Genomic DNA, 23,001 nt, shown 5'->3' on the forward strand with positions numbered 1-23,001 from the left:
CATGGTTTTATCAATAATGTCATTGAGGGGAAATAACAAATATCTTATCTTCATTTTTTTTTGAGAGTTACATTAATTATCTGCCTTATTATTATTATTATTATTATTTTAATTATCTGACTTATCATACGTAAAATGGTGACTTTAAAACTCTTATAACTTCCAGTAGTATTCTTCAAGTAATACGAGTAAATATAAACTTTGATTTAAAAAACCAAATAAATCAATATATGTAACAGTGAAAACCGATAAAATTGACTATCACACTATGTTTTTTTTATTTTTCATACACAATATGTAATAAGAAAATGTTATACCAATTATAAGGACAGATTGGTTGAAGAATCCGTTCATCAAATACTAAGATATACTCGCTCTGTTTTAAAAAGTAGATTATTATTTTTTAAACGGAAAGTCTTTTAATTTGCATGAAAGCCATAGTACGTAAAAGAAACTTTACGTAAAGTATTTTTTTGTTTTACATATTTGTTTGTGTTCCGTATATAAATATATTATTCTTGTTTTAATTGCCAAAAAGAAAGTTTATATAAATTGAGAAAAAAGAAGTAACAAAAATTTAGCGTTCGGCCAAAAACAAACACATGTACATTTGGGTGGGGTTGGAATGTATTTTGGTGATGGGAAGGTGGTTATGAGGGTGGGAGGAGACGATATCACTTGTTTTTCTTATTTCATTAAATGAAGTATTTTTCCTTATTTTCAAAAGGCTTGTTGTTTTTTTTTTATAGAAAATAATTTTATTTTTTTTATTAAAACAATTATTTGCAACAAGTTTTAAAGTGGTAGAAAATAAACTATGAGATATTGATCTTGAAGAATACCAAAGAATTTGAGATTTTTTTATAGAAAGATAGTATTTGATGTCTTATGAGATATTTGAGATGCCTCTTTAAGAAATATATTATACTTTACGAAGGCATAACTAGGCTTTTATTGCCTTTAAGGTGGAGTAGGCTCTAATAATTCTAACTGAAATTGAACTTGACTTGTAGAGTCCTCCAAAGTTTCAATGTCTACAAATATCCCCTACTTCAGGCTTGTCGGAGTGTATAATTGATTAAACTCAAAGACGAGACTTAAAGTATATATCCATAACAATGGAGCTTCCACGTTTGTGGTTTCGTGGTTGCAGATTTGCATATTTGATTTTTGAAAGAAGATAGATAAAGGGCAGCTTTTGTCTCATGGGCATGCCAATTTGTTTGCAACAAATTTAAAGTGATAGAAATAAATTGCAATTACAAATAAAATATGAAAAAACATAATTATATTGATAAACATTATAGGTAGGAAATATGTTTCTCCCTTGATTCTTCTCTCTTAAGATTGTCGATAGTCACACATTTCTCTAATTAGGATCATTTGTACTTAATCTCCATGAAAAAATTTGTGCATCTTCTTGAAGTATTTGATTATCACAAAACCTTCGGCATATCTTGGCCTCTTTATGAATATACCAAGAATTTATGGGACATTCAGATTTTGATCTTTATAAATACAAAGAATTTATATGATATTCTTTAGATGATATTTCAAGGGAATATAATACTTTTTATACACTCATGAACTAGGGTTAGATTATCGTATCCTTTAAGAAACCTAACTAAAATTGAGCACATCTTGTAGAGCCTCAATTAAAATTGAAAACATCTGATAAAGTTTCATAAATTTTGCTATCTACGCAAACACAAGAAAATAAGAATGTGTTTTCCTCAATGATAGTTTCAACTAGACTATCCATCAAATGTTTGTATCCTTTTCCACTGGTTGAATGTTACATTGTACTGCTATTGTGTTCGTTTGAATTAACTTATTTTTTGGTGTTTTGATTTTTGCTAAAAAAAATTAATTTGAAGGTGTTTGAAAAGGTTAAAAGATGCTTTTAAGCACTTGTTTAATTTTAGGCTAACAATATTTAAAAATAAGTAAAAAAAAAAAAAAAGTAGGATAGTATCTAGGGGTGTCAATGGTACGATTTGGTCGGTTATTTTTAAAATATTATACATTCCAATTTTTGGTTATTTTATAATATATAACAAAAATTAGATTTTTTAAAACCATCACAATTATAATATATGACCTGTTTACTTGGAGTAATGAGTTCTCCCAAGAACCTAAGCTCATTTGTAATGGCGTTGAACATAGTTTGAATTTCCTAGATGGATTCACCTTCTCTCATCGTGAAGTTTTCATATTGGGTAGTAAACATGTCCACCATTAATTCCTTCACTTGCTCAGTCCCTTCATGAGCCGTTTTGAGACAATCCCACCTTAGTAGATTCACAAGCTGAGATTCTGTAGTACTCTTTAGCTCCTATCCCACCCACTAATAACTTCTTAGCTATGTAGTTCTTTACGATCTTCTTTCTATCAGCCTCATTGTATTGTTGCGGAGTTTTGGGAACAACTCTGGTGGCCTCTATCAACTATAATGTCCCAAAGCTCATTGTCATCAGCCATCAAATAATCGTGCATGTGAGTTTTCTATCAACTATAAAATTGACCATTAAATCGAGGTAGTCTGGTTGATTACTGTATCTCTTTCAAGTTTAGTGAAGCAGCCATTTTTAAACAAGATTCTCTCTTGGTGTTAACTAGATCAAGAGCCAACTCTAATACAAATTGAAAGAATGTATGCGTTTACTAACAATCAATGGACCAGGTCCTTTGACAGAATAACAATGTAGAAAATAAATAACTTAAAGTAAATCAAACACATGAGATTCTACATGGAAACCTCCTTCCTCAAGGGCGGAGAAAATCACGACTTGTCTCGCAGGATTTCAACCTAACTCCATTTCACTCAAACAGAGCAAAACTTCAGATTACAAACTCTTGTAACCTAGGAATTACACTCGTAATCCATTTTCCCTTATTGTAACAACACTATTACTCTAAGCAATAACTATATTACCCATTAAAACAACCTAGCTCTAGTTAATCTAGACTTCAAGAATCCAACAAGGCTAACTTTAGCCACCAATTCAAATCTCAAAGATAAGAGAAGAAACAAGAGGCAACTCTACTGCAACCATACATCAACTAACTCTTGTTGACACTCCTAGGAAACTCTACCCAAGAGAACATCAAATCAATGATGAAATAAGGCTTGACTAAAATATAGATGATTTGACTAACTAACTCTAGTTAATCCGACTCAGCCTAAAGACATAGACAAGCAATTGATCTACTATCATTTATAACTTAGGAGTAGATTTACAATATATGAACACAAGACACAAAGCTCAAAATGCAACAAAAGACGTTACACCATTCCATCAGGTCTCTCATTGAGTATGAACAATTTTCTTCCTTGAAGATGGTTTTTGCTTTGTGAATGAACGTTTTGAATGCAAAAACTTTTTTTATGTCATTCTAGAAGAGACTAATATAAGATAGACACAAACCCTTGGAGCAAAGCCATTGACTATGAGCATACTACTCTAAAAAGACGTGCACCAACCACAACATGCTTGACATATATAGTTGCAGCTTTTAGACATGTACGGACACTTTAGTGTCTCTTGGGATCTTATCCCTTGTTAAATTTTCGAAGTTGGTTAAATCATCAATACTCCAAATCAGCTCCAAAATAACACTTCAGTATTATAGAGATCAAGATTTCGAATATTCCATAAACTCTGGGATATTTATAAATGTTGGAACATACGTGACCACTAACAGTCAATGGACCGGGTCCCTTGACACAGTAAGAAAAGTAACCAAAAGAAGTAGTACGCGTCCATTATACGTCAACAGACCAGGTCCCTTGACTCAGCAAGAACACTAACTGAAATAAATGCTGAAAGTAAATGGCTGAAAGTAAAATCTGCACAAGAATTTTATGTGGAAACCCCCTTGCTCAAGGGCGGTGAAAATCATGACTTGTCCTCACAGGATTTCAACCCAAACTCCATTTCACTCAAACGGAGAAACAATTCAGATTACAAACTCTTGCAACCTAGGAATTTAACACTAAATCTCTTCCCCCTCTATGTAGAACATCTACTACAAAGAAAGCAACTAAACAATAACATTATTTCCCACTAAGCTACCTACCTCTTAGATAACTTAGACTTCAACTAAGCAACACACAGGTTGCCCACTAAACCACCACCTTCTTGACGATTTAGACTTTGACTAAGCAACAACAATGTTGCCCACTAAACCACTCAACCTGACTGATTTAGACTTTTTGTATGAATTGAAAAAGATCTAATTCCTTTATAGCTTAGGAATAGATTTACAATTTAAGCACATAAGACACAAAACTCAAAATACAACAAAGACGTTTCAGCACTTTATCAGGTCCCTTTGTTGAGCATGAGCAATGTTCTTTCTTGAAGATGGCCTTTTCTTTTTTAGCTTACGAATTTTCAAAAATTCACAACTTTGTTTGCCAAAACTTGGGTTTGTGTTTAGAGAAGACTAGTAACAAAGTGGACACAAACCCTTGGGACAAGGCCATTGGCTGAAAGCCTGTTGTCATGAAAGGTTGTGCACCAACCACATCAGAGTTGGCAGCCTTTTGACAACTGTCTTTTCGTCCTTTTCTCGTTCGCAGACTTTTCGGGACCATGTCCCTTTCTGCGTTCTTTGATGCTTGAGTTCTTGAAAAAGACTTGCTAGCTTTGTCTCTTCTTGAATGAATAATGTTGTTTGTTTATTGTTGTGTATATATATATCAGTTACCAACAAGAGTTTCGACCACTTAAACAAACAACTTCGTTCGCCCTTCTTTTTGGTGAAGTACTCTACACATCTCACCAACCAACCTGACAAGATAGCTGTAAAGCTAACTTTACAGATTTGCACCACTTTGAATCTGGATGAAAGTACTCTGCCAAGGACCAGGTCCCTGCATTTGTGAGGATCATCAAAACACCAGAATATAATAATAATTATATCTAGAGATATCAAAGTCTTTTTGATAATCAAATACTTCAAGAGGATCCACACATCCTTCTATGAATATCAAGTCCAAATCATCCTAGTTCGAGATAAAACTCTACTAACGACCCTCGAATTATAGAAAGTCTGAATCATCCTAATTTGAGAAATATGTCATTAATGACTCTCGAATCACGAGGAAATCTTAAGAGATAATAATCAAGGGAATAAATAGATTTGTACCCATAATATTTTATTAATAAAATATATTTGTTTCTTTGAATTTTATTTATGATTAATTTATTTTTCATATATTTAAATGTTGCAACCAAGGCCATGAGACACTATCAAAGTGTTGATACATCGATAAACTTGACTAAAGAATATGATTTATGAAGGTTTGATTCAGTTAGATCAGTAGAATGGCTAATGTAGTGCTCCCTTTGTCCCAATTTATGTGACTTACTTTTCTTTTTAGTTAGTCCCAAAAAGAATGACACATTTCTATATAAAGTAACAAGTTGACTATAAAATGTCTATTTTACCCTTAATGAAATGATTTACAGCCACACAAATTTCTATCATTCATTATAGACTACAAGTTTTAAAAGTCTTCCTTTCTTTCTTAAACTCCGTGTCAAATCAAAGTAGCTCACATAAAATGGGACGGAGGGAGTAATTAATAACAATAATATGGTGTGTTTTGTGATTTACATTCTTCCATCTTTCCAAAGAAGATACCTAAGTTCAAAACATGCTTTCAATATTTTTTTTGTTTTTATAGACCGTACATAGGGGTGTACAAAATTGAACCGAAAACCGAATCAAACCGCAAATCGAGTCAAATCAAACAAAAAACTCAACTAGTGATTTGGTTTGACTTGGTTTGGTATTGGAAAAAAAAACCCGACTACATTTGGATTGGTTTGGTTTTAACTAAAAAAAATCAACCCGACATTATATATGTAATTTTAAAAATTTATTTTATACATAAAAATATTTACGTTGATATAATTTTAAAATATTTCTTATACTATTTCATAGTTTTTATCTTTTAATCTATTATTTCAAGTTTAAAACTTAGAATTCGGAATGGTCCAATAAAGATTATAGTTCATAGATGTTGATAATTATAATAAAACTTAAATCAAAATCAAATTAATAATAATGCAAAAATAAAATCAATTCAACACTAAGAATGACAATAATATTGAATATTTGTTCTTTAGATTTACATTGGTTTAAACAATTAAAATACATAATCTAATTTTAATTTTTCTTAAATATTTAGTAATGTAACTAATACTTATTAAACTTATTTTAGCATGATTTAGTACTTTTAAATTATGATCATTTCATTATGACTTTGCAATATTTATTTTATATGATGATTTCATTATTATTTTTTATTGAATATTTTAGTGTCATCACCCATCTCATATTTTGTGTTATTTTTTAAGAAACACCTTAGATAATTGTATTTTGGTTGGACAAAAGAAATATTTGGAGCACAAGTTAATTATATGTTTGTATGCAAACTTTACCGAAAAAATTCAAAAATCTGAAAAAATCTGAGGTTTATTAGTTTGGTTTGATTTATAAATTAAAAAATTCGACACAATGGTTTAGTTTGGTATTTGAAAATTCCGAACCAACTCGAGGTTGAAAAAACTCGAAAAAATCCGAATTTATTAGTTTGGTTTGGTTTATAAATTTAAAAATTTTACACAAATAGTTTGGTTTGATATTTGAAAAATCCGAACCAACCCGGTCATGCACACCCCTAAGTCCGTATAGGACTACAGGTCGCTGTCCCCAGATTGTACATCTTTTAATTTTAAGCCACATAAAATAAAATCTGAATTGTTTCAAACGAGAAAAAGCCCTAAATAATTCTTTATCTTTGGATTAAAATTCAAAGTCCATTTCTTATTATTTACATGAAGCACAAATAATCTCCTATGTTTGTAATATTGGTGCACTTTGGGTCCTTCTTCAAACTTATATCTATTTTTTGACATTAAGTTTGTCCACAATTTTATGAATGAAATGTTCAATCGTTCTTTTATATATTTAGTAGAAATAATAACTCATGTGAGAGAAGGTAAGAAGAAGAATACCTTATTTTTAGTAGAAATATTATTATAGCTAAACTAAAAGCTTACATTTACTTATCAAACTATATCAATTTTTCATTGTCATATGAAGTTACAACATTTTTTCTTTTTTTGTACTGAAATCGAAACCTCTTGTTAATGATGAAGGAATACTTATCACTGTATCACAACCGTGATAAATATTACACTACTTATTTTATATAAAAGAAAATCATACATAAAATCTCACTGTATGTGTGGTCTTTTAATTTTACAACCCCACCCCCTCTCGCCGCCCCAAAAAAGAAAAACACAGTGTTTCTAACACCGCAGTTCAATTATAAATACCCACTATCTACTCTCCTCTCGTAGTAACCTCAATAGCTTCTAAAATTTCAGTCCACTACTTAGCTACCATATAATCAACATGTATTTTCTTTCTGAACTCTTAGCACTATCAATTGCTTGGTTGTTAGCCCTTTTTGTTGCTTGCAAATACAAAACTAGAAACAGAGAAACTGTTGCACCTAAAGCTCCAGGTGCGTTGCCCTTTATAGGTCACCTCTATCTTCTTAGTGGCAATCTTCCTGTTTGTCGAATCCTTGGACTCATGACAGATAAATATGGACCCATTTTTCAACTGCAGCTGGGATCCCATCCAGCTCTTGTTGTCAGCAGTTGGGAAATGGTTAAAAATTGCTTCACAGCTGGCAATGATAAAATATTTGCTAGTCGACCAAGCATGGCATTAAGCAAGTACTTAGGCTACAATGGAGCAATTTTTGCTTTAGCCCCTTACGGACAATACTGGCGTGATATTCGTAAAATGGTAACTGTTGAACTCTTAACCAACAGTCGTCTTGAGAAGCTAAAGCACGTCCGTACATCAGAAGTGAATTGCTCTATAAAAGACTTGTACTCAAATTGTAGTAGTAATAATAATAGTGAAGTGAACTTAAGTAGTTGGTTTGAGAACATAACGTTCAATATAATCATCAGAATGCTTGTTGGGAAGCGATTTACTGGATGTTTTGAGGCGGAGATGAATTTCAAGGAGTCAATAAAGAAAGTGTTGTACCTCGGTGGGACTTTTGTTTTTTCTGATGCAATTCCGTCGATTGAATGGATGGATATTGGTGGATACATTAAATCAATGAAACAGACTAATAAAGAAGTTGATAGTGTGTTGGATAGCTGGTTAAAACAACATATAGAGAAAAGAAAAGATTGTGATTCAAATTCTAGTGGATCAGACCAATCTGATTTTTTTGATGTGATGCTTTCTACTCTTCCTGAGGAAACAATGGAGTCTGGATACGACCGTAATGCCATTATCAAGGCAACAGCTTTGGTAAGCCATCTTTATCTCAACTGCTTTGGTTACTTATAGCCATGGCCCATGTCATGAATATAATTGGATGCCTCAATCTGAGCTTAAAGTTGTTATTCTCTCCGTTCCTTTTTAGTTGTTATGTTGCGTTTTTTTAGAGTCAAATTCATTAATTTTTAAAGTTAAATTAGATTTCATTTTTTTGATTTTTAAATATAAAATTTTAGATATTTTTAAAAAATTATACCAAAAATACTATGAATTGCAATTTTTTTCATCTTGATGAAAAAATACATCTTAAAATATTAGTCAAAATTCATACTTTCTCTGTTCCTATTTACTTGTCCATTTTTTACTTGATACACTTATTAAGAAAATAATAATTGTCGTATTGAGTTTACTCTTTTACTACTATTAATTGATAGAATTCCAAAATCAATTTACTCATTAAAGATGTTTTACCTTTTTCAAAATTTATTAATTGAGGAAATAATAGGTAAGAAAATTGTCTTTTCTTGATTTTTCAAAATGGACAAGTAAAATGGGATAACGACATTATGGTTTATTCTAAAATGAAAATTATGACAACTAAAAACGAATAGAGTAAGTATTTGTTACAAATATCCTATACTTTTCACCCATTGAAAAATTATTTCGTGTACAACATTACGTTTATTTATATAAATAAAGCAAATCCCTCTTGTTTTCAAGTTCATTAATGGCATGAAACACGCCATTCTAATAAATTGAAGAAAAAAATTTACTTCACTCACCATCGAATCAGATATGGCGTATCATAATTCATAAAAGTGAGGAATGATGGAAGGAACAAAATAAAGAAATATGATTGACCTTAATAATTTTATTTACCAAAATATTAATTCTTTTTTTCTATTTATAATTTTTCACCTAATCAACAAGGAAAAATATTTTTTGCAGACATAATTATATTGAACAATGATAAAGTTAACTGACTACCACTATATGCTCTATGTAATTTAACCTAAAATTATACTAAGAATTAAAAGTTTATATTTTCTTATCCTAATCTATCTTGCACACTTTCGATTTAGTCCGTCATGACAAGAATGTTACTTGCGCAGATACTTATCATGACAGCCTCAGAGAGCACTGCAGAGACATTAATATGGGCACTATCTATGCTTATAAATGACACCCGCTCATTGAAATTAGCCCAGGATGAGCTAGATGAGCATGTAGGAAGAAATAGATGGGTTGAAGAATCCGATATCAAAAACCTTCCTTATTTGCAAGCCATAGTAAAAGAAACCTTACGTCTCTACCCACCCGGTCCTTTGGCAGGGCCTCGAGAGGCCATCGAAGACTGTTATGTTGGTAATTATCATATTAAAAAGGGAACTCGTTTGATTGTTAACTTGTGGAAGCTTCAACGAGACTCGAGAATTTGGGAAGATCCGAATGAGTTTAAACCAGAGAGGTGGTTCTTGAAGGAACATTCAGAGTTTAATTTTAGAGGACAAAATTTTGAATATATTCCATTTAGCTCTGGAAGAAGAATGTGCCCTGGTTTGACGTTTGGAAGTCAAGTAGTGCATTTGACGCTAGCAAAATTACTTCATGGATTCAATATATCAACGACAAGAGAGGAACCAATAGATTTAAGTGAGGGCTTAGGCATTGCCTTACCTAAAGTGAAGCCTCTTCAACCATTTGTTTCTCCAAGACTGGCTGTGGAACTCTACCAAAATCTTTGAACAAAGAATATGCAGGTTGGGTGTGATAAGTTGAGGCCTGAGGGCCTATTGTATGCTTAATACTATCAAATAAGTAATGCCTATGCAGTGTCAGTGTGTTTACTATTTTGTCAGACTAAAAAGATAACAAAGTTTGAAGCTAAGTGTCAAAATCAAAATGTTAAATTTTGGGATAAGTCACTGATTCCTTCATTGTATTTGATAGTAAGATTTTAATGTTTTTTATTTAGATTATGAAGAAAGAACTCTTAGTCTCAATTTTTCTATTATTAAAATACTTCAAAATATATGATTAACAATCATTGCTTAAAGGCATAAAAATGTACACAAATGATATAAACCGTGCTATATGTTGTTGTGAAAAGACGCTACAAAAAAAATTCATTATCAGTGATGAATTATATTATCACTTTAAAATTATATTTCGTCACAAAAAGTTCTTTATGACGAAACAATATTCGTCAATCTTTCGTCCCTAAACACGAGTCGCTAATAGTATACAAACACAATTTAGTGTCATGTCAATAAAACTGTTATATTTACTACTGTCACGATCTAATTTAGGACCGTGACCGGCGCAAAATTCCACAGAACCATATCACACTCTAATAAAGGAAAGGGAAACTGGAGCGACTCTAAGAGTTTTTAAAAAGATAAAAAGAACCATATCAATTCGAAAAATGTCTTGCCACGCAAAGCAATGAAGCGCTCACCAGATGCTACTAATTCACACTCTCTACTTAGACTTGGCTTGTAGACACGTGAGATCTATTAACCTAGGGCTCTGATATCATTTGTCACGACCCAAAATTGAACGTGATGACCACTTGCCTATTCCCACCAAGACAAGTCAACCTCAACCGAACAAAACAAAAGAAAAGTGGAAAGATGAAACAAGCACAAAAAAGCTTAAAACTTATTCATTCTGTTAACACCCCAAAACCTGGTTGTCATATGTACATGCCTCTAATACCAAAAAGTACAGAATTGAAATAATTACATAGTCTCAATGCGTTTGTTCTCAAATACAACAAAGCATAACATAAAAGGAAAAGAGAGCCCGCTAGGATAACAAACAACTACCTCTCAATAGTCCTTGGATAAGCCTTGATATGTAGGACAACAAAAACGATCACACATAACCAGGCTCCGAACCTACACAAGTGTAGATCAATGGGTGAGTTCCAACAACACGTTACCTAACAGGAAACCTACTGAACAAAGCAACTAGCTAGAAATCGACTACCCTTTTCATCCCAACCGAACCTCCTCAAACTACAACCTACAGAGAAATCAGCCCAACCTAACAGTTCTACAATATATAACTCACAAGGCTCAATAATCACAATTCAATTGCCAACACGATTCAATTAAGTCAATCTCAATGTCAATAAGATCAAGCACACATAACAAGTGCATCAATCACAGTTGACAAGTAAGTCCAACATAATAATCAAAATGCATAAAATCATAATTATCAAGCCCCTACCGAAACTATTTCCCATCCACACAATATCACTAGCCAGAACCATTTCCCATTGGCTTTATATCATTTCACTAGCCAAAACCATTTTCCATCGACTTTAAATCATTTCACTAGATGACAGATATAAAAAAAAATGAATTTTACCACTTTTTTTTTTCTAAATCAAATACAAAATAATTATTTTTATTTTAAAAAAAATTTCATACATACCCCACTAATCAATCACTAACGGGACGTGACGCTATAAAATCCAATCCACTTTCGAAAAAATGCCTTCAATTCCGGATTCCCGCCTTAACCACGATTTTTTCAAAATTTTTACCCAACTCCCCAAAAAAATCTCTCCATATATATTTATTCCCCTCTTAATATCTCACGCTTTTCGTATTCACCACCCTCTAACCCCTTACCCAGCAATGTCGAGCAAACGGAAAGCTTCTCCGGCGGAATTATCGGAGTCTTCTAAACGACATGCAGTAGAAGTAGTGGAAAGCGCTGTGGATGAAGTAGCTGAAGGTTTTCGGGACGATGATGAGTTTGTAGAGGATGAGGAGATTGTAGCTGATAGTTTGAACGGTGAATCGTTTGATCAGAAAGAGGTGAGAAGAGTTGTTGTGCAGGCTAATGAGGAACAAGAGTGTGCGTTTTACGGTGAAACTGTGCCGGAGAGTGAAGCTAGGGAGAAATGGCCTCATCGATATCTTATAAAGGTTTGCTTTACATTGCACTATATTGTTCTGTATTATTAACTCCGTTTCACAAATAATTGTCTAGTTTGATTTGACACGAAGTTTAAGAAAATAAAGAAGACTTTTGAATTTTGCGTTTTTAAATTAAAGTTATGTCAAATGTACAAAATTGTCCTTTAAACTTGTGGCCTTAAAACATGTTATGTGTAAAACTGAAATTAAAATATTACCAAAAAAAGAAAAAGTTCATTCTTTTTGAAACAGACTAAAAAGCAAAGGAGTTCATTCTTTTTGAAATGGAGATAGTAATATATTTTTTTTTGCCTAATTTTTTTTTTTGTGACATATTTTTCCTTGTGAATGAGCTTAAAGTGCAATTAACCTCTAAAACAATGCTTCAACACTTTGCCTTGCTTAATGTGCGTTTTGGTGTTGTTATCATCTTTTTCCTTGTGAATGAGTATTTCTTGTATAGGCTATGTTAAATCATTGATATTTTACTTTATGGTTAAAACAATTAATTTTTTTGTTATATTTGTTATTCATGTTTATAATGAAGTTAGGGAGAATTGGCCTCATCGATACATTATAAAGTTTTACTGCATCATACTGTTTTGTATTACACTACTTTGCTTAATGTGTGATTTAGTGTTGTCATCGACATAGTTTTCCTTGTGAATGAGCATTTTGTGAAGAGGAAATACTAAATCATTGATATTTTGCTGTTTTTTTTTGTATATTTGTTGTTCATGTTTATATATATATATATATGTTTGTATGTTTTTTCCATTTGTGCCTTTCCTCAATAAAATCCACTTTTTTGTGCTTAATGCTGCAACCACTGTCAGAGCTGTTTTGTATTTTCTGCTTTTAATAACACTAAAGAGAAACTTATAAACACTGTCATAGTATTTTTAAACAAAAGAGCAAAACTACACCTAAGAGTGTTGTTGTATTAATATGATATATTAGTGAAGTATGTTATTACAATACTTATTTTGTAGCATTATAACAAATAATAGAGCAAAAATACACCCCAGAGAGCTGTTAGTAGTATTAATAGGAACATGTAAAACAAAATCCAGATAGTCTTGAGTATTTTTGTTTTAATAAACAAATGCCTTAGATTTGAACTATAATTTATTATGTCATTGCTTGACAGACCATGCTAAGATCAAGGAGCTAACAAAATAAAAAAGAACTATTAGGTGAATTTACGGGGGATAGATTGTATAAACCAATAAAATAGACATACAAGATATCTTGTTTTAAAATATCAAGTGATTTCTTTTCATTTGTTCTAGTCTTGGTTTATAGAGTTACTTGATACATGTTGCTAGAGGGAGATGACACATATCTTGTGAAATTAGTTGAAGTAGCATAAGCGGTTTGGATTAAAATATCTTGCCTTAAATGAGAAGTTAAGAGGGATCAATAACAAGAACTTTGGTATTCAAATGCTTTCTTCATGACCTTTTTTCTTTTAAAAAAAATTGGGTTAGGAGTAGGAGATTACAAGGTGAGAACCCTCACCAACATGGCATGACTTCATTGAGTCCAGAAGTTGAGAACATATACTATCAATCTGGAACAACTACACAATGGAGTAGGAGCTGAATTTTGGTTTCTAATTTTTGGTCACTCATGCATAACATCTACAAACGATTTGTATGTCCTTTCTGCTAAGGTTGTCCTGGCTCAAACAAGTTTCATAGAGTGTTGTCTTGCTGAAAGCATTTGTCCTTTATTGGTATCTTTGTTTTCGAGAGCTTCCAAGAACAATGATTTCATTGTGAGCACGCATTCGTATGTGTAGCTTGCTTTTATAGATATTACTTTGTTTGTATTGCTTCACTTTAGTTTGTCAACTACATGTTCATTTACTATATGATTATCTAATCTAGCAAGTAGGCTAACTAGGTTGTCGTCATTCACCCAATTATGAACATATCCTCTAAACAACATGTTCTAGTTGTTGCTCTTTGTGTAGTGAGAGGAGGGATTGAGTCTCAAGTATTTTAGAGAGGGTTAAAGTAATCATCCATTAGAGTTGAATTCCCTTTCCATTCATCCTTCTAGAATATGCTATGAAGTCCATTGCCTACTTAATTGTTTAGTGAGAAGATAATTTATTGTTTTTTGAACCTTTACAAATTGCTTAACTAAATAAATAAGTTAATATTCTTCATTTTGATTGAACATTTTAAATTAAGCTTGTAATGTTTGAAAATATTGAATATGTAAGTTTACTTGTACTTTTGTCATTAAAAGACCCTTTTGAGGCATGCTTAAGTCTTGGAGATCAATGCAATATAAACTTGGTGTTTTGTTTGCTGGCTGATTAGTGTCTCTTCGCCTATGGGTTCTTTCTAACATAAAATTTAGTTAGCATAGTGATATTCTTGGTGCCCATGGGCTGTTTTGTAATATTCTTGTTGTTGTATTTGTTGTTATTTCATACTTATATTATATTTCATTATTTTGCCAATGAACAGGATAAGGTGAATGTAAATGGTACATCTATGAGCTTAAATTGGTAAGTTTGCACTATAGATTTTCTCCTCTCAATTAGCTTCATCTAGTTTATGTTGGTGCCATTTGATCTTTATGCTATATATTTTGTACTTTGTGCAGCCAAGATGATTCCAACCAATTAATTCAGGCCAAGTGCCATTTTGCACAAGCATTGATTGAAAATGTTTATAAACTTGGGGATGATGCGTATGTAAAGGTGAATTCTACGGTGCTCAAGTATAGTTAGTCTTTCAGTTTTGAATTGACATCCCTTTAAAATATATTCTCTTTGTTTCATTTTGTTTATCTTACTTTCCGTTTTAGTCTGTTTGAAAAATTGTCTCTTTCCTTTTTTGACAACTTCTTAATTCTAGTTTTCCTTGTGGCATGTTTAAGACCACATAATTAAAGGGTATTTTGATACATTTTACATATCTTTAGTATAGGACTACAAAATTTTAAAGTCTTTTTTAAACTTCGTCTCAAGTCAAAACTAGACAAACAAATTGAGACAAAGGAAGAATAATGTGTACTAGATCCATCTTGTTCTTTCTCTTGGATTTTCTAGAATTTAATTGATTTTTCTTTACCATTTTGATAAATCTAATTTCTTGCAAAAGAGCTTTTCCTTCCACAAGTAGTCCTTGAAAATAAAGAAGAATTATTTGATTATCTCTTAAACTCTTGGGATAGTGTTATGGTCCCCGGTTATGGATCTAGTTATGGGACGCTGCAAGATAAATTATGAAGTTTTCTTTTTTCTACCTATGGTGCTGGTTCGTTAAGAGAGAACTTGCGATCTCTTGAGTTTGAAGTACTCAAAAACTTGACTAATTTTCTGCTCCCCTTTTCCATTGAATTCAAATAACTTAAATACAACATTGGTGATTAGCCACCCACCTAATAACAAGGAAATAACTTCCCACTACTACTGAAATGAGAAAGTGGAAAAATAATCTCCTTACTGCTAATAACTTCTAATAACTACTTCTACAGAGAAAACAACTGCTACAGGAAAACACTGTTACAGAACCTATTACAGAGAAAACAGAAAAACATAATTAATAGCTACTGATTTAATTTCCATGCATAAAATTGTTGGTAGACTAAAAGGGTACTAACATTATTCCCCTTCAAATCGCTCTTGTCCTTAAGCGCTAAGTGTGGAAAGTAATTCTTCTTCATTGTTAATGAAATCAATCCAGAATAACTTCTTGCACTGGTGACCTCGAGTGAATGGTTCATCACAGTTGAAACGAAGTCCCTTAAGTCATCTTTCCTCCATTTCAGATCTGGTCAGTTTCTTCACAAATTTGACATGTTGTTGAGGTGAGAAATCTGCTGTCTTTAATTTGCAAGCATCTAACAATTGCTAACAAATGGGTTGTTCCTTGCGTTCATAAAGTCGGGATAAACTCATCGCCGTAGCCAAATCTGGAGGATTATGCAACTCAACCTCAGTTGCTATATAATCAGTAAGACCACTGATATAAAGTTCAATTTTTTGTGACTGCGTAAGTGTACCAGCTTGCGAAATTAACTGCTCAAATGTTTCTTGGTAATCTGCCACAGACCTGATCTGGCGTAGCTTAGCCAATTCTCCCAATTTCTGACTTCTGATTGGTGGCCCAAAATGAAGGTTACAATGACGTTTGAAGTCATTCCAAGATAGTTGAGGCAGATCTGTCTCTAATTGAAGAAACCAAAGTTGTGCATTGCCCTCCAAATGAAAAGAAGCAAGTCCAACCTTTTCTTCTTCCAGTGTTTGTTGGTGTCGAAAAAAGTGTTCACACCTGTTCAACCATCCCAAAGGGTCCTCTTGGCCATTAAATCGTGGGAAATCCAATTTTGTATGTTGAGGAATGATGAAACTTCCACCTATTTCTGATCCTGACCCCCCTGCCACTCTGTTTTTACCCTTCCAACCGCGATTCTGACTGATATGTTCAATTGAATTAGAATCGACCTTAGAATTTACTAAATCCTGTGTCAGTGCATCCAAGCGAGCATTTGTTGCTTCATGTCTGGCTAAATTGGCTGCACGTTCTTCTTGGAACAAATTCACTAATTGTGCTAGTTGATGTTGAATTTGGTCTCCCATAAACTCCGGCTCTAATACCAAGTTGTTATGGTCCCCGGTTATGGATCTAGTTATGGGACGCTGCAAGATAAATTCTGAAGTTTTCTTTTTTCTACTTATGGTGCTGGTTCGTTAAGAGAGAACCTGCGATCTCTTGAGTTTGAAGTACTCAAAAACTTGACTAATTTTCTGCTCCCATTTTCCATTGAATTCAAATAACTTAAATACAACATTGGTGATTAACCACCCACCTAATAACAAGGAAATAACTTCCCACTACTACTGAAATGAGAAAGTGGAAAAATAACCTCCTTACTGCTAATAACTTCTAATAACTACTACTACAGAGAAAACAACTGCTACAGGAAAACACTGTTACAGAACCTATTACATAGAAAACAGAAAAACATAATTAATAGCTACTGATTAATTTCCATGCATAAAATTGTTGGTAGACTAAAAGGGTACTAACAGATAGATTATGGATACATATAATACCTTAAAGTAGGAAAACATCCAGAAGTACATGCATCAAACCTCCTTAACAATTCTTCCTAATTATAGGTATATGATCATTTGATGAATCCATATGATGATCTTGTTTCTTTCTTTTAATTGAATAGGCTGCAGATGGTGAAGATGATTACATATGCAAGATTGTTGAGTTTTTTCAAGGTGTTGATGATGTGAAGTATTTTACTGCTCAGTGGTTTTATAGAGCCAAGGATACTGTAAGAAATACCTAACTTATGAAAGCTAGTTCTTCTCATCAACACTTTTAAAAAAAGTTGTATCTAACCTTTGTTCTTTCATCAGGTAATTAAAGCTCATGACCAGTTTATCGACAACAAGCGTGTATTCTTATCAGATATTAAGGATGACAACCCTCTTGATTGCCTTGTAAATAAAATCAAGATTGTTCCAATATCCTCAAATGTATGTCGGTTTTTACTTAATGTTAGAGTTCGTTAGAGTTTTGCATTGGTTCCTGAATGAATTGGTGGTTTGCTTATATGCTCTTAGCAATCATCTTCTCATGGTATTAGTCTAGATCTTTTCATGACCCCCATATTAAATTGCATGCTCTAGTTGGGCTTTGGGGGTGTTGGGGAGGGGTGTGTGTGTTAGAGGGGTCTGGAGTCCTATCAGTTAAGGTTGAATTGATGGTTTGTTATAGGGTCTTGTGCAATTCTTATCTGAGGAGCTATTTTTTGGGGATGAGTTAGCTTAAGTGCCATATTGTTACACTTGCTAAGAAGATACTTTGATTCTCTTGGCTTTAACAAGCAACACTAATGCGCGTTGGATATTATTTGTAGGTAAGCTTACAATTTAAGGAAAGTTTGAGATCAGAATGTGACTATTACTATGACATGAAGTACCTTGTCCCATTCTCGTCATTTATTAGTTTACCATCAGGTAATTTTTTTCAAGTATATTTCTCATTAACATAGTAACTAAAGTCAATTATTTTCTTAAAATATGTTAAATTTGACAGCAAAATAACTTCTTTACAAATGTCTCAATTCTTTTTGCACCCCTCCAATCAATACTTACGACATTGTTATCAAATTTTAACATGTAACAATTTAACCAAACTTTCATTGCAGAACACTATTTAATTTGTTGACCCTATAATTAATCTATTATAAATAGCTTTTAGAAAATAATTGTTGTTGTAAGCATTTCCCTTTGTATTGAAGACATGAGATATTTCTCAGAATATATAGATTACAAAGACTGCTATTTTTGTAGATGTTTCAAGTCCTAATAGTGAATCAGATTCTACCATATCAATCGACAGTGATGTTGTGGAAGTCAATGAACAGAAGCAAGAAAAGAAGCTCTTGGATCTCTATTCTGGTTGTGGTGGAATGTCCACTGGGCTGTGCTTGGGTGCTGATGTTTGCGGTGTTAAACTTGTCACTGTATGTCCTATTATCCAATATGGTTTTCTTGTCCTTTTTCCAATCTTATGTTTGTTTTTGTTGAATTGTGTCTCCACTTCATCAAAAAATTTAAACTATTAGAAATAAGACAGTTTTATTTACTTGGATGTGTAATCAATACACCCTTGCACATGTGCGGCTACTTTACTGATGGCCAACATGTCAAATTGTGTGACTACTTCATCTAAAAGTTTAAGCTTTCATAAAAGGATACTTCTATTTATTTTACTTTCTTGTCTTAGCACTTTTTATTTCTTGACTGCAGAAATGGACTGTTGACCTAAATCGATATGCTTGTGATAGTTTAAAAGTGAACCACCCAGAAACTGAGGTAATGATTGATAAGGCATTATGATTATCTTTCTTCTTTTTATTCTTTAAATGAATAAATTGTGTTTGTGCAGGTAAGGAATGAATCTGCAGAAGATTTCTTATTGCTTTTGAAGGAGTGGGAGCAGCTTTGTGCATCCTGCTCCTTGTTGAAAAGCAATACCGCGGCACATCCTTTACTGAAAGTAGGAGATGAGGATGTAGAAAATGACGATGATCGTGCAGATGATGATGGGGGATCTGGTGACGATGATGAAGGTGAAATTTTTGAAGTGGAAGAGATCTTGGAAGTTTGTTATGGAGACCCAAACGAAATAAAAAAACCAGGCCTTTACTTTAAGGTATTTGTTCACCGTGTTTGGAAGTTTTTGCCTACTTTACTGCTAACTCTTAGGTATATATTATATAGGCTACTGCAGTGAACAATTCAAGACTTCGTAGATAAGTTATTGGGTTTTCTGGTTGTTCCTCATATCACTTACTGCTTATGACTAGGTACGTTGGAAGGGTTATGGCCCGGATGAAGACACTTGGGAGCCGATTGAAGGCTTAGAGTATGAATTTCAAACCAAGCAACATATTGTGAGGCCATGTTTTTCATTAATACATTTATCTAATGATTGACATTTTTCTATAGTGGCTGCCAAAACAAAATAAAGGACTTTGTGACCAAGGGCTTTAAAAGAAGTGTTTTGCCATTACCTGTAAGTTCCCTCCTTTTGTTTAGATTTGGATCTCCACAATACGTATTTGCAATTCTTTGGTTTGAACTTTTTTATTGGTTATATACTAGGGGGAAGTAGACGTCATCTGTGGGGGACCTCCTTGCCAGGGAATAAGTGGCTTTAATCGTTTTAGGAACTCAGCGAATCCATTACAAGATCCGAAAAATAAACAGCTTGAAGTATTCATGAGCATTGTGGAGTTCTTGAAGCCAAGGTTCGTGTTAATGGAAAATGTGGTGGACTTGCTCAGGTTTGCACATGGTTACCTTGGAAGATATGCACTGAGCAGACTTGTTGGAATGAACTACCAAGCACGGATGGGAATGATGGTTGCTGGGGCATATGGACTTCCACAATTTCGTATGCGTGTCTTCATGTGGGGTGCTCTTCCTTCAGAGGTAAAGAAACAATTATGCTTAAATATTCCTTTTCTTGTTCTTCTATGTGCTCACTGCTCAACTTAAAATCTCTCCCTGTCTTGCAGAAATTGCCACAATATCCGTTGCCCACACATAATGTCATTGTGAGGGGTGGCATCCCCACAGAATTTGAGGTAGTCTACCGAATTCGTTAAAATACTGCATACTCTTTCATGTTGCTGTTGGCTGAATATGTTTTTGAATTTGAATACAGTTAAATGCAGTAGATTTCGAAGAGGGCCTGCAGGTCAAGCTAAAGAGAGAACTTCTTCTTGAGGATGCACTTTCAGATCTTCCTCCTGTATGTAATAAACATTAAAGTTGCTCGAAAGACAGACTACCAGTTAGTTAAACATATACTTATTATGGCTTTGTGTTCCTGTATTTACGCAAATAATTTTGAATTTTAGGTGGAAAATAATGAACCAAGGGACGAAATGCCATATACTGATGAGCCAAAATCTGACTTTCAGCGGTTCATAAGATCAAGGAGGGATGGTGAGTTTGTTTATGATTATTTAGTCTTGGAAATATGCATCTTGGTATTACCTGAAAATAATTCAGTATTTTACTAATTCATTATGATTGCATTCCTATATCATAGGTACGTTGGGTACTGTTTTGTATGATCATCGTCCCCTTCAGTGTAACGAAGATGACTATCAGCGTGTATCTCAAATTCCCAAACGAAAGGTATTACACCTGTTGTGACCTGCTATTTGTGGTAGAACATGAGTATATCTATGGGGTTGTTGATTCCTTCTTCAATAATTACAGGGTGCAAACTTCAGGGACTTGCCTGGGGTTCGTGTTCGTGCTGACAATGTTGTTGAATGGGATCCAGATGTGGAAAGAGTAAAACTTACATCGGGGAAGCCTTTGGTAAGATTTGCTTATTGTGCTACGTGTCATTTTGATGGCTGTTTCTGTGTCTGCTTCTTATAGTTCTGCAACTTCACAGGTTCCTGACTATGCAATGACTTTTGTTCGTGGTACTTCACAAAAGTAATGATACGATGTTTTCCTAATTTGATTTATCTTGCACTACTACCCCTGATCCATCATAATTGGTCTTTTGTTGTCATCATATTTGAAATTATGCAGGCCATTTGGTCGTTTATGGTGGGATGAAATCGTTTCAACAGTCGTTACAAGAGCCGAGCCCCACAATCAGGTGCCTTTGCCTTTGCAAGTTGTCTCAAAATTACACCTTGTGCGTCTTCACTTGGTTTAGTCTCATACTCTTCGTTGCTTTTGAGCCCCTTTCAGGCTATATTACATCCAGTGCAGGACAGAGTGCTCACTATCCGTGAAAACGCAAGGCTGCAAGGTTTCCCTGATTACTACAAATTGACTGGACCAATAAAAGAAAGGTAACATCTGAATCAAAATAGTGACCACTTTATGTGTGCATTTGTATGATGTTATTTACTGATCCTTTCCATAAAAAAAAAACACAATCAGTTTACTCTTATTTGCATTTCTTATAAGGTCTAACTACTGATCATGCATGTTTTTTTTAATGGTTCGTAAAGTAGAATATAATCTTTGCTTGTGTTGAATTCGCCAAAAGTAGTGTATTTTTGGTGAATCCAACACGGGGGTGGCATCAAAAGTGAGAGTCCGTGCAACTATGAAACTTCTGCTGCATCAACATGTAATTTTGTCATTCTTGACAAATTCAATCTGAATATGTCATGAAGAGTGTAATTTGCAGAGATTGACATGTTTTCTCGTTATATATAGAAACGTAGCACTCTTTATTTTACAGGATCTGAGTTCATGTTTTGTGTTCTTAGGTACATACAAGTTGGAAATGCAGTTGCTGTACCAGTTGCCCGGGCTTTAGGGTATTCTTTAGCATTGGCATTGAAAGGATTGTCGTCGCGAGATCTACCATTACTGACATTGCCACCTAATTTTCCATATCTAGAGGAACTGGTCTCCAATGAAGAATCTCTAGATAAGCTTTAATTATCTGAACATTAGATCAAGCTATTCACCTCCACTGATTATTTCCAATTTCAATCATTCATTAGTTTGTTGCAATGCAAGTTCTGCATTAACATTATATTTTGGTTAGTTGCTAATTTAGGCCAATGGAGAAGTTTTTATATGCATACATTGGATCGACAGCTCAACTGTTTTTGGTCTAAATGATAACCATTGTATTACAATGGTTAGATTTTGATTATTTATCTTGTTTGCAAAGCCTATTTCTTGCTTATTTAATTGTGCTCAATTTTGTTTATGGCAAATCTCTTACCTTCAAGTTGGAATATTATTAAGATGTTGTTTGGTTGGATAAGGATAATAATCTTGAATGGAATTGTTTTATTCTGCATATGATATCATCCCATGAACCAAACAACCTCTATTTCATCTGAGACAGAGAGAACTAAGAATTTTTGCAGACACAAATCCAAGAAAAATGATCATCAATTTGCAGAAACATTTAGGGTGTGTTTGGTATGAAGGAAAATGTTTTCCATGGAAAATGTTTTCCTAGAAAATGTTTTCTTGGAAAACAAGTTGATTTTTGACTTATTCTCTCATGTTTGGTTGGTGAGTAGAAAATATTTTCCAAAAAAGATTTTTAGTGTTTGATTTATGAATGAAAAATGTTTTTGAAAAATTTCTTTTATTTTTACTAGAGTAGAAAATAATTGTTGAAATTGAAAATATTTTTTAAAAACAAACTTTTTTTTTTTTTGGGGTGGGGGCTGGTAGGGGGTG

At 33.3% G+C, this 23,001-nt stretch overlaps 2 protein-coding genes across 2 annotated transcripts; both read left to right on the forward strand.

Moving 5' to 3' along the window:
* Positions 1 to 7,401: 7,401 nt before the first annotated feature.
* Positions 7,402 to 10,103, forward strand: LOC125846298 (xanthotoxin 5-hydroxylase CYP82C4-like; the record flags this gene model as incomplete). Its single annotated transcript, XM_049525686.1, has 2 exons — positions 7,402 to 8,358; positions 9,441 to 10,103. Coding segments are annotated over 2 exons (1,590 nt in total), but the record flags the coding sequence as incomplete, so codon positions are not given.
* Positions 10,104 to 11,975: 1,872 nt separating this feature from the next.
* Positions 11,976 to 22,495, forward strand: LOC125853463 (DNA (cytosine-5)-methyltransferase 1-like). The gene is made up of 21 exons (XM_049533153.1): positions 11,976 to 12,269; positions 14,744 to 14,784; positions 14,883 to 14,979; positions 17,466 to 17,573; positions 17,659 to 17,778; positions 18,162 to 18,261; positions 18,598 to 18,770; positions 19,057 to 19,122; positions 19,196 to 19,462; positions 19,617 to 19,675; positions 19,759 to 19,825; positions 19,915 to 20,244; positions 20,331 to 20,399; positions 20,480 to 20,566; positions 20,676 to 20,763; positions 20,870 to 20,958; positions 21,043 to 21,147; positions 21,227 to 21,270; positions 21,370 to 21,439; positions 21,535 to 21,638; positions 22,065 to 22,495. The coding sequence occupies exons 1-21, from the start codon at positions 11,976 to 11,978 to the stop codon at positions 22,237 to 22,239; spliced, it is 2,553 nt and encodes an 850-aa protein (XP_049389110.1). The 3' UTR covers positions 22,240 to 22,495.
* Positions 22,496 to 23,001: the final 506 nt, after the last annotated feature.

The sequence above is a fragment of the Solanum stenotomum genome, chromosome 1 (assembly GCF_019186545.1).
Source record: "Solanum stenotomum isolate F172 chromosome 1, ASM1918654v1, whole genome shotgun sequence".
Classification (NCBI taxonomy): Eukaryota; Viridiplantae; Streptophyta; class Magnoliopsida; order Solanales; family Solanaceae; genus Solanum; species Solanum stenotomum.